Consider the following 12,150-nt stretch of genomic DNA (forward strand, 5'->3'; position numbering starts at 1 on the left):
AGAGATAGCACAGAGTTCTGATACACTCCTTACATAGCGTCTTCTAACGATCACATCTTACGTGACTACAGTATAGTTATCACAAATAAGGGATCAATACTGGTACAATATTACCAACTAAATTGCATACTTTATTCCCCAGTTTTCCCAGTAATTCTTTTTTCCATTCAAGGATCCAAGCTAGGATATCACATTGTATTTAGTTGTCATATGCTCTTAGTCACCTGTCTGTAACATTCCCTTGGTCTCTCCTTGTCTTTCGTCACCTTCCCAGTTTTTTTTTTTTTCATCATCCACATCATCATCCTCATTTTAAAATTATTTTTAATAGCTTTGTTGAGATATAGTTTACATACCACAAAATCCAACTGTTTGAAATATACAATTCAGTGATTTTCTTGTGTGTTTACAGAGTTGTTCAACCACCATCCTGCTGTTTTTTAAAAAGTAATAGTATGAACAATTCTGAAAAATCAAAAGCCCCCTCACCCCAAAATCCTCTTCTCCTAGAGAAACCATTACCACTTTGATGTGCATCCTTGCTGCCCTTCTTCGTTGCACATATACATGTGTATATAAAATGTATGGCTTTAGGTATGTTTGTTTCAAAATACAAGCAGAATTCTACTGTATATGTATTTTTTTTTCACTTAATATAGTGTGGACATCTTTCATGTCAGCAACACACAGATCTGCTGAATCTTTTTACCTGCTGTGTGGAGATGGAAGAGGTCCTCTCCTGATGGACACTGAGGTTGCCTGCAATTTGTTACAAACAATATTTTATCGATGCCTCTAAGGACACCAGTGCCAATATTTTTCTAGAGTAGATGCTAAAAAGCAGAACTGTTAGGTTGAAGATCGTGTGTATTTTCTGTTTTCCTACAAAAAAGCTGAGTTGTCATTTCTACCTACAGCATATACGTAGCCTACTTCCCTATGTTCTTGCCAACACTGGATATGATGGGTCATTTTCATTTGTGTTATTCTAGTGAGTGAAAATGACATCTCGTTATTTTAATCACTGCTTCTTTGAGAGAGAAGGAAAGAGAGATTTTAAGCATAAGAGGGGTCAGTGTTTAAAGATCTTATTTTTGCTGCTCATATTCTTCTATTTTCCTTGCATCTTTTGGAACCAAGCACCCAGGAACCTTTCTTGTTTGCCTGTAGCAGAAATTACAGTTGAAAAGAATCATGGTGGTATCTTCCACACCCTGCAGGCCTCCAAGTATTCTATGCAAGATAGGAGAAAACAATAAAAAGGACATTTGGCCTGCTCAATTTAGCCTTTAGAGTGTTTATGGGGATGGAGCTTGGTGATGGTTTGTGGTAGGGGTAAGGGTACAAGGAGTTTGTTAAAAATGCAAGTCATGTTCAAGATGAGTTCTTGAGCCATTGACCTTTTTAGAGGTAGAAGAAAAAGACCCCTGTTTTAAGAACTGGGAAAGAATCCAGATTCAAAGTTTCTGTGGCAAGAACTGAACTGTAGGCACAGTAAGTGGAGCCACCAGGTTTAGTAAAAAAAAAAATTAAGTTCAGGTGTTGGGAACTCTGCCCTAGAATCTTCTCCCTTGGACCCAGGCTACCTTGCCAGGCTTATGAATTCTTCAGTGTTATCCAGCTGGCCACATATCCTTACAGGCCTTGTGTGATCAGTGCTGGAGTAACACTGGGCTGACAGAGATTTCTCATTTGGGCTTGGGGAGTTTTTGTAATTACTATAAATGTGGTTGTTTTTGATATCCTGGAAACACCCAGTTCTTAGATACATAGTTATACAGAGTAAGCCGACTCAGAAGGAACTTCTCAGACTGGCTCCACTAGCTGTCTCTTCTCTCTTGGGGAACCAAGGCATCCCTCAGCCTAATTTGTGGCATATGAATTGCCTCCCCTCTGAACTTGCTTACAGGATGACTATGACTTCTTTAAAGTGGAGGAGATCATCTACATTTTTGAAATTAAGAAAGGGAACTTTAAATATCCTCACAGGTCTTGCCTGGGTTGAATTCATAATAGGAATAAAACGAAGGCAGTGATAATGTCAGCAGAGGAGTTAATTGTACAGAAAGGTCAGGGGATTATTTGGTCAAGGGATTTTTGAAAATAATATTCATAGGTAGGTAATCTGAAGGAAATCGAGACTGGACTGAGTTTGGTTTTGTGATAGAAGTAGATGCTTCAAATTGGTAACCATGATGCTTTTACCACGTGTGTGGAAAGATGGTCCTGACATGTGCCTTCCTGGTAGACTTTCTGACCCTGTCTCTGGCCTCCTTCTTCTTAGAGCCCCCATAGCGATCGGAGTCGCTGCCATGTCCACAGCTGAGATGCTGACTTCAGGCCTGAAGGGAAGGGGCTTCTCTGTACTGCACACTTACCAGGACCACTTGTGGTGGGTACAGTGTTTCTTCTGTTTCACAGAGAGCCAAAGTGGCTGGAGAGAGCATACAGTCTGGGATTCAGAGTAACAGTTTTGTCCTAGCCGTGTCCTTAGGCAAATTGCTGACCCCAGATTTTCATTTCTCAGCCATATGTGGAGAAAAGAATAAAGAATTTTTTTCCTGGTTGGGCATGAAGTTAGAGAGAACTTTGATTATTTTCTAGGTGAATTATAGAATCCTAGACCTGGAATTCTCCTTAGGGATTGTCTATTCTGCCCCTCAGTATGGTGTTATTCATTTTTTTAATAGCTCTGGTCAATCTGGCGTTATCTGCCATGCACATTTTAGGCAACATCTGGCCCCGTGACAAGTGCTTCTGAATCCAAACCAAAGCAGGGTAGATCTTCAGGCACCAGGACGATAAGCCAATTACATCTATGGTATTCACGTGTCATATTTCACATCTCCTCCTGATTGTGGAATAACACATTCAGACTGTAACAGTTGCTTTCTAGAGCCACATACCAGTTCATGTTCTGGTTATTTTCTTGTGTCATTTTACCAAAACAGGAAACAGTACTTTTCTCAAAAACAATGTACCTGGTCTTTTATTATTGGTATAGCTTCACCCTTATATTTTCTAGCCCAGCCTTGGAGTTATTCGTTTTACAAGTACAGTTGACTACAGAGGATTGGTTCTAGGACATCTCCCCCCACCAACCATGTCTCCCACCCCTGTGTATACCAAAATCCTTGGATGTGAAAAGTCAGCCCTCCATATACATGGGTTCTCCATCCTGCAAATACTGTATTTTCTGTCTGGAGTTGGCTGAAAAACATCCACATATAAGTGGACCCACAAAGTTCAAACCCTTGTTGTTAAGGGTCAGCTATATTGGCCAAGCCCTACTTTGCTGGGGGTACAACCTCATTAGCCTGTTTTTTTCAGCGGATATTTGGAGGCTGATGACTGATGTTCTCCTAGCACCTTTGTTTCTAACTATCAGTCTGGGCAGCAGCAAGCAAGGTCATGTCATCTGAGTTGTTTTATCAACTGCCTCAACCCCCTCTCTCCCCCCCTTTAAAAAATATTTATAGTGTTTAGCTGGTCAGAATAGGCTAAACATACACTTTGGCCTTACTATTATTAACAGTACTTAATAAGCCTTGCTACCGCTAGTAGTTAAAACTTGGCTTGATTTACATATCTTGGCTGAGATGAAGCTTATTACCTCTCTATACGCTCTGCTATGTGGCATCGCTTTTTTTGTCTTCCTAAGGCTTAGTGGCAGAAAACCATGGTAATCTCTCCTTTGCAAGTTAGATTGCATTTGATTTAACACAGAAGCCACTGATTTCGCAGTCCTTGAGCAGTCCAGGTGTTTGTGTTTTGTTACATGTGCTGAGCCTTGGGTTTGAATGTCACCAACTGGTACTACAGACGCATTTATGATCTTAATGTTGTTATTTAATTCAAAATGTTGTTATTGTTTTTAACTTATATGAAGGGAATACTTTTATGGGCATATCTTTAACTGCTTTTTCTTTGATCTTTCTCTGTCTCATGATGTCTGTTAAGAATATTATTACTCCTTTGGGATAGGGAGAGGCAAGACTTATTCTCCCCATTTCAGAGATGAGGAAACTGAGGCATGGAACTTTTCTGGGCCCAGGATTGAAAATAGAATTGGGATGAGAGCACAGGCTCTCTGCTCTCTCCTGGACATTCCTGCCTGTCAGCTCTTGCTAGCTCTGAACTCCTGGCTGACTCTTCCCTGACCAGGGTTGGAGAGTGTTATGGCTGCTCCTTGGTGTTTCTGACATGAGATTTTTCCAGGCAATCTGGGGACAAGTCCTGTCCACCTTCCATTGCTCCACTGGCACTGGATCCCACAGATCTCAGTGAAGACAAGGGGTCTGTCCAGGTGGACCCCACCCTGCAGGAGGATGTGAGGCGCCTGACCCTGGAGGGAGAGGAGGAGATTGGGGAGGTTCATCAGGCGTGTGGGGAGAAGTCCCTCTCAGAAGCCTCAGAAGACACCAGTGCTGGGGCCCCGAACCAAGACTCCACAGACAGCAAAACCCTTCGAGGTATAGCTCTGGGAGGAGAAGGGCCTGTCTCCCCTCCTCTCAATTTAGGAGGCTGACAAGCTTCACCCCACTTCTGATCAGAATGGCACTGAAGCTCTGGGAGAGGAGGAGAAGGTCCTATTTTCGGTGAGGTGGCACAGCAGCTCTTTGACATCTTGCCTTAGAGTCCTTTCCACTTAAGTCATGTCTCCTGGGTGCCAGTCTGCCCTGGCATTTGGACTGTTCCAGCTACAGAGCCCCCTAGAGTTTCTTCTGGCTCTGACTTCTGGGTGAATGCTCCTGGCTTGGTGGGACTTTGTGGCTTAACCCCTTCTCTGGGGTCATCCCTCTCTGAAGGCTTGGTGGTCAAGAGAGTCTGGGAGCTTTGGTACCTGGGAATGGGTTCCTTTCAGAGCCAAGGGGGTGAGGTGGGGGTGGGGATGGAGCTGGGCAGAGGAGTTTTCCTGTGCTGTAGCAGGCGTTCTGTCTCAGGAAGGGTGTGGTCTTGTCTTCCCTTACAGAGCAAATGGATGAACTGTTACAGCGATGCTTCTTGCATGCTCTGAAGTGCCGAGTCAAAAAGGCTGACCTGCCTTTACTCACCAGCACTTTTCTTGGCAGCCACATGTTCTCCTGCTGGTATGGAAGACACTGATGTGGGTTGGAGGCCAGGGACTGGGTCTCACTCTTGTGCCTTGGCGGTAGGACAGGACAGGGCCGATGGGGGCATTGGTTGAGGGACATGCTATAGAAGGTTGATCTGGCAAATACATTAGGTCCTGGGTTTTAAAAACTTAACCTAAGCCAGTGAAAGGATGTTGAGGAAATGGCAGGTTAAAATTCCCGAGATTCTCTGAATATTGCCTCTGCTGTGGCAGTTCTGGGCTGTCTCTCACGAATCAAGCAGCATGTCCTGTACAGGAAGAGTCCGGGGGCAGCCTCTTTGTCAGGAGGCTTCTTCTGGAATGTTCAACCCCCTCACACTTGTGAAAAGTAGGTAGGCCAGATTAGGTTGTATCAGCAAGAATTGGGGTGAACCCCCACCCCACCCAAAACACAAGCCACCAGGAGAGGTAGTGTTACTTGTAGATAGAACCTGGACTTTGAAGACAGAGCCATCTGGGCTCAACTGCTAGCTCCCCAGGGTGTTTGAGCAAAGCAAATTTCACCTTGTTACTGGGCTTCTCTGAGCCCTAATTTCAATACTCACAGGATTGCTGTGAAGATTAATTAGGCTGACATATAATAAGCACTCAACAGATACTGTCCTATCAGGAGGTTTGCTTATTGATTTTCACCCTGAGATTGAACTTCTTTCTTTTTGAGAATCTTGCTCTGTTTTTTTAAAAGTGTTTTTTAATGTAATCTCTTCCCATTTACACACAGGCTTCTTTAGGGCATCCTGTATAAGTGTGGCATCTAGAGTATGTGATGGGTTCCTTGGTAATTTGTCCTGACCTTGCTGGGTTGCAAGTAACTGGGAAAAGGATCCCAGAATCTTCTCTAGAATAGAAGTTCTTAATCTGTGGTGGGTTCTAGAAGGGTTCCCTGAGAATCCCACAGCTGTTGAATGTCACATTTTAAGAGAAGATGTAAGTTCCAGGGAGAGGGGAAGTTTATAGCTTTCATCAGGAGCCTTCCCCCAAAACTAGTTGCTCTAGGGCAAGGGTCAGAAAAGTTTCTGTGAAGGGCCAGATAGTAAATATTTTAGGTTTTGCAGGCCATGAGGGTCTGTCACCCCTACTCAGCTCTGCCTCTATAGCCTAATGTGACCACAGACGATAGCTAAGTGATGATGTAGTCAGATTTGGCCCACAGGATGCAGTTTGCTGAACCCTGCCCCAGGCCTGGTGCCTGCAGCACAAGCTTGGTGTAGAAAGGCTCACCTTCAGGTGGAACTTTTAAGGCCACTGAAGATTGTCTGGTTTGAGAGGAATCTAAAGCTATATGTAATACAGTAGCTACTAGCCACACAGGGCTATTTTAAATCTAAATTAATTAAAAGTAAGTAAATGAGAGATTTAACTCCTTGGTCACATTAGGCACATTTCAAATGCTTACTAGCCACATGCGCCTAATGGCTACCATATTGGACAACACAGACAGAGAACATCCTGTCTTCACAAAAAGTTCTGTTGGCCAGCCCTGATTTAGACTGTCTCATAGTCTGCATCCCTCGCAGATGCCACCACTGGGCAGAGTTCTGGAATGGTGGCCTCTCTCTGAACTTGGGGGAGGGAGGCTGAGGAAAAAGGCCCTCAGTGCCAGGCGGGTCCCACCACCACTGCTTGTTAGCTTAACTTGCCTTTTCCATCTGCCATTAGCCCCGAAGGACGACAGCTGGACATAAAGAAGTCAAGCTACAGAAAGGTAAGCAGGAACCTTCCTTGCACACCCACACAGAGAGCTGTGCAGGGGCACGGATGACATGAGCTGACTGGGCACTGGGGAAGCCCTATCTAAGGGCTCAGGCTAAAATTAAGCTTTTGATTGCAGGTTTAAGGGGAAAAACTCTTCCTGGGCTGAGGTAGTTCGGTGGTGCCCACTCTCCTCTCCCCATTTGACCCCTTTATATCTGATTAGAGTTAGGCTCTAGCCACTTCCTGCTCCTGACCCTCAGGGTGGGGGCCTCCCAGCTCCTAGTGTGATGAGTGCAGAGACCATCTCATATCCTTCCACAGTTGCTGCCGAGCTCGGTCTGGCACATCCTAGGCACTCAGTCTGTGTGTGGGATCAATGAAGTCCCCGACCACTGGCCCTCTCTCCCTTAGCTCTCTAAGTTCCTGCAGCACATGCAGCAGGAGCAGGTTATACAGGTGAAGGAGCTGAGCAAAGGGGTGGAGAGCGTTGTGGCTGTGGACTGGAAACACCCGAGGTGAGTGCAGGGGGCCTGGTCACCGTAGCTCAGCTGGCCCCAGGGCACCTGGGCAACGGACTGGGGCTTGCCGAGACACTAGTATAAAATGTGTTTTTTCTTTCCTTCTGCTGGGTTTTAGGATCACATCTTTCGTCATACCCGAGCCCTCCCCGAGCTCCCCGACTATCCAGGAGGGTAGCAGGGGACAGCCCTATCACCCTCCAGATATAAAATCCCTCTACTGTGTCCCAGCCAGCATGACCCTGCTCTTCCAGGAGTCTGGCCACAAGTGAGTTTTTGGAGAGCAGCCCTTCTCTGCCTGCCTGGTGTTCTGGCCTCCACTTCCTCTCAACCCGAGTAGTGTTCTTTTGTGACTGGCAAAACCTGCTCTGCCCTGTTCTCCCTTTCTCCCACATTCAGCTCCAAGCTTCCTTCTCTGGGGAAGTTTCTCTGGACCAAATGAACAGAGGAGGTTTCTCCCTTTTCTACCTGTAATTATTCTTCACACGGTCATGCTCACCTCAGTCCAGAAAAGGGAAGAAAATAGAGGCCGAAAGTCAAGGAAAGCACCCTGCTGAGCAGGGAGTGAGTCCGGGTGTTTGCAGTTTGTCTCCTGGCACAGCATGAATTAACGCCCCCGCTCACTTCTCCTCACCTAGGAAGGGGAGCATGCTCGAGGGCAGCGAGGTCCGAATGATCATCATTAACTACGCCAAGAAAAATGACCTGGTCGATGCAGACAACAAGAAGTGAGTGGAGAAGGAGGAGAACTTGGGTCTGTCTTGTCGGGTGGTCTTCAGCAGGCATAGACACATTTGGGTCTGGGAGGGAGCATGGGGAATCACAGTGTCTTAGAAAAAATCAAGACCAGTGGTTTCCACACCGTGGGCTGTGGACACCTAGAGTTGTTGTCCAGGGTGTTGTCAGATCCATATACACTGTCAACATTGGCAACACACTGAGTAAATATTATCTCACATAGAACAGCCATTGATCTGCAGATGCAGGTGGCTGTTGTGGGGAATAAAATGCAAACTTTAAAAAATTTTACTGAAGTCATCTTAGCATTTTGGTAATATCTTCTTAATAAGTGGGTGCAGATGATAAACCGCCAGATGAAGAGAGTTCCATTCCTCATGATCAAAAAGTTGGGACCTACCAGCCTAATCTAAAGTCTTCATTTAAATAAAGAGCCCTGCTTCCAGTCTTTCTTCCTTGCTAGCCTTCTGTGAAACTAAGCCCAGAAAGCTGCAGTCACATGATGGGCAAGTCTGGGGTATCTTCCCCCCCCCCCCAAAATTTATTTATTTATTTATTTTTGATTATATATATATTCATGGAGTACAGAGTTGATTATCAGTATTTCTGTACAGTATGTGATGATCAAATCAATATTAGCATGTTCATTATTCAAATCATAATTATTCTTTGTATCCCTTACCTAATTACTCCCTAACCCTCCTCTCCCTTCCCTTTTCACATCTCTAGTAACTAGAGGTCTGTTTTCTTCTGAAAGTTCAACATTTTATTGTGGTCAGCCTTTCTTTCTTTCTTCCTTCCTTTATTTTCTCTTTTCTTTCTTAGCTCCCACTTATGAGTGAGTACATGCAGTATTTCTCTTTCTGTGTCTGGCTTATTTCACTTAACATAATTTTCTCCAAGCTCATCCATGTTGCTGCGAATGGCAGAATTTCATTCTTTTTTTTGACTGAGCAGTATTCCATTGTGTATTTATACCACATTTTCCTTATCCAGTTGTCCTTTGATGGACATTTAGGTAGGTTCCATATCTTGGTGATTCTTTTTTGCCTTTTCTTTCTCTTTAGTCTTGTGAAATTAGATCCCATCTTATGTGACTGCATCTTAGAGAAGAATGAACAGCACACAGTCATGAAACTTCCATGGGACAGTCTCCTGACCAGGTAATAGGGATTCGCAGTCCCTTTCCAACTTTTCTTTTCCTTCCCCTTAATATCTATCACATTGAACTTGAAAATTGTCACTATCTTAGCTCCATCTTCCATAACTTATACCATGTTAGTCCATATAAACACAGGCTTAAGTAATTCTGATATGGAATGTCTTTGGAACAATTTGAGCCAACACAATGTAGGAGAACTTGAGAGGAAGAAAAGGAACATTAATTAAAAACAAGAACTTCAACAAGATTTAGAAGCAAAAGAAGGTCAGGGTGAATTGTCTTAAAGTCTTCAAAGGAAAGAGTCTTATTACTCCTTTTCCCCACAGTTTATTTCCATAAATGAAAATAATTTGTATCAGGAGCCAGTAAACTACAGCCCATGAGTCAAATCTGGCCTGCCACCTGTTTTTGTAAATAAAGTTTTATTGGAACACAGCCACACCCATTTATGTGTTGTCTATGGGCTGCTTTTGTGCTATAAAGGCAGAGTTGAGTAGTTGTAACAGAGACCATATGGCCTGCAAAACCTAAACTATGTACTGTCCTGCCTTTTATAGAAAAAGCGTGTCGATCCTCATGTAAATGATAGCAAGAGAAAATTTGGTTAGATAAAAGGTAGAAATTCTTTGTGGTGAAGGTGTTCTGTAAAAGATGCATTTTTGAAATGTCAGAAATGTGAAGCAGCATTTGGAGGCAGTGAGCTGGGTATAGTCCATTCTTGAGACAGGTAGTAACTTCCACAAAGCAGACTGGACAGATTCTCAGAAGGCCAGACCAGTGGACAGTTTCCAGGGGCTCAGGTTACTGATGTTCCCTTCCCTCAATCAGTGGGTCTCCACCTTGGCCGCACTTTGGGGAGCTTTAAAAAATATAGATGTCTTGGGCTGACCCTGTGGCGCACTCGGGAGAGTGCGGCGCTGGGAGCGCAGCGACATTCCCGCTGCGGGTTCAGATCCTATATAGGAATGGCCGGTGCGCTCACTGGCTGAGCGCGGTGCGGGCGACACCACACTAAGGGTTGCGATCCCCTTACCAGTCACGAAAAAGACAAAAACAAGACAAAACAAAACAAAAAAATATATATAGATGTCTCATCAGAGGTACTGATTTAATTGGTCTGGGCTGCAGCTCCCTAAGTGATTTAAATGAGTCTAATGTGCAGCCAAGGCTGCAAACCACTGCCCTGCAAGATCAGCTTACACCCAGCTGCCCGCTGCTAGTGGGGAATGGAGAAATGGTTTCTGTCGGCTTTATCAGTTTATAACTCACACCTCCCATTTCAGATGTTTGGAAAAATTGCAGCCTGCCTATCAAGTGACCTTTCCTGGGCAAGATCCCATTGTCAAAAAAGGGAAAATCTGTCCAATTGACATCACCCTAGCACAGAGAGCTTCTAATAAAAAGGTAATTTTAAAAAGACAATGTTTGAGGATGGCGATTAATGTCTCTGCTATGTTCCAGTCTCCCTAATATGATTGGAAGTTTTTAGATTGGCCTCAAACATCTCAAAGATTATTTGTGAAACATCATGTTCGTGTGTCTGGGCTGGGCTCTGTATAAAACAGGTAAAGCTGACACCCCTCACTGACTTCCCTCTAGGATTTTGTGCTAGGAAACTTGCTGGGGCCTGGTTCCAAAAGCAAACAAGATTTTATCTTAATTTTTTTTCTTAAAACTATGTTATGGGCTTTCAGCTCTTAACACATTCTATTATCTCTTGGGCCTTGCCCAGTGAAAATAATTTATAAAAAATTGCTGAAGGAACTCAGTGTGTTTAGCTTGGCAACACAAAGTTATAGGGAACAAATTACATCTGTCCTCAGATATGTGAAAAGCAGTCTTCTAGAAAAGGAATGCACTTGAGAAGTGAGAAGTGTCTGTATGCCTTGAGAAGACAGATATAGGATTATTGGGTGGAAATCCCAAGAAGACAGACCTGAGTTCAAAATAGAAGTGTACGGTTGTAAGCATGGACTTTGGAATTAGACCTGGGTTCAAATGCAGCCCGTACCTCACTGCTTGACCTTGAGCAAGTTACTTAATCTCTTTTTGCCTGAGTTTCTTTATGTGGAAAATAGGGATACAGGAGGAATATTCCTTATCTTAAATGCTTGGAATCAGAAGTGTTTAGATTTCAGATTTCTTCAGATTTTGGAATATTTGCAGAATACATAGGTTGAGCATCCCTACCCTGAATACCTGAAATAATGAGCATTTCTTTTGGGCATCATGTTGGAGCTTAAATCATTTTGGATTTTGGAGCACTTCAGATTTCACATTTTCAGAGTAGGGATGCTCAACCTGTAATAACTACCTCGTGAGGCATTGAGAGGGTCAAATGAAGGAATATACATGGACAAAGTACTTAGAGTAGTACTTGGCGTATAAGCATTCAATAAATAAAAACCAGTAATGATAACCTTAATAATAATTAGCAATAGCCACTATTATATTGAGTGTTTGATTATGTGCCAGACACTATACCAAGCAATTTCTATGTATACTCCTATTAGTTTATTTAAAAAATAATTTTCTGTAAATAATAACAATTTGAATTGCCCAAAATTGAAATTGGCGCTTCATAAAATGAGTTATTTTCTGGAGGTCTGCAAGCAAATATTAGGTCACTTGTTGGGGGAAGATGTAGTCAGGGTTCATGTATCAGGTAAGGGGTTGGAATAAATGTGATGTGACCTCTAAAGTCTTATGGTTCTAGGATGCTCTGTGTCTGGAGTCCCTTGACAAGCGTAAGGTTATTTGGAACTTTTATAGACTTTATTGATAGTGACCCTGCTCCACCCACCCCTGATAGTAACATACCTCACTATCTCTAGTCATGAATGAGAGAGAACTTGTTTTGTTTTTTTTTTTCCCCTTTCTGTCTTTTTTCGTGACCGGCAACGGATCGCAACCCTCAGTGT

At 43.5% G+C, this 12,150-nt stretch overlaps 1 protein-coding gene across 2 annotated transcripts in view; it reads left to right on the plus strand.

Annotated features, from left to right (window-relative positions):
- Positions 1 to 2,210: 2,210 nt before the first annotated feature.
- The window catches only part of EIF2D (eukaryotic translation initiation factor 2D), a 13,317-nt gene continuing 3,377 nt past the window's right edge, over positions 2,211 to 12,150 (plus strand). The window contains exons 1-9 of one of the 2 annotated variants that reach the window (XM_008573071.1): positions 2,211 to 2,392; positions 4,219 to 4,472; positions 4,973 to 5,090; positions 6,776 to 6,821; positions 7,223 to 7,326; positions 7,448 to 7,597; positions 7,968 to 8,057; positions 9,135 to 9,230; positions 10,513 to 10,633. In XM_008573071.1, the coding sequence (XP_008571293.1) occupies positions 2,232 to 2,392; positions 4,219 to 4,472; positions 4,973 to 5,090; positions 6,776 to 6,821; positions 7,223 to 7,326; positions 7,448 to 7,597; positions 7,968 to 8,057; positions 9,135 to 9,230; positions 10,513 to 10,633 (1,140 nt within the window). In that variant the 5' untranslated portion in view covers positions 2,211 to 2,231. The remainder of the gene's footprint in view (positions 2,393 to 4,218; positions 4,473 to 4,972; positions 5,091 to 6,775; positions 6,822 to 7,222; positions 7,327 to 7,447; positions 7,598 to 7,967; positions 8,058 to 9,134; positions 9,231 to 10,512; positions 10,634 to 12,150) is intronic. The other variant, XM_008573072.1, reaches the window with a different exon arrangement.

The sequence above is a fragment of the Galeopterus variegatus genome, unplaced genomic scaffold (genome assembly GCF_000696425.1).
Source record: "Galeopterus variegatus unplaced genomic scaffold, G_variegatus-3.0.2 Scaffold872, whole genome shotgun sequence".
Classification (NCBI taxonomy): domain Eukaryota; kingdom Metazoa; phylum Chordata; class Mammalia; order Dermoptera; family Cynocephalidae; genus Galeopterus; species Galeopterus variegatus.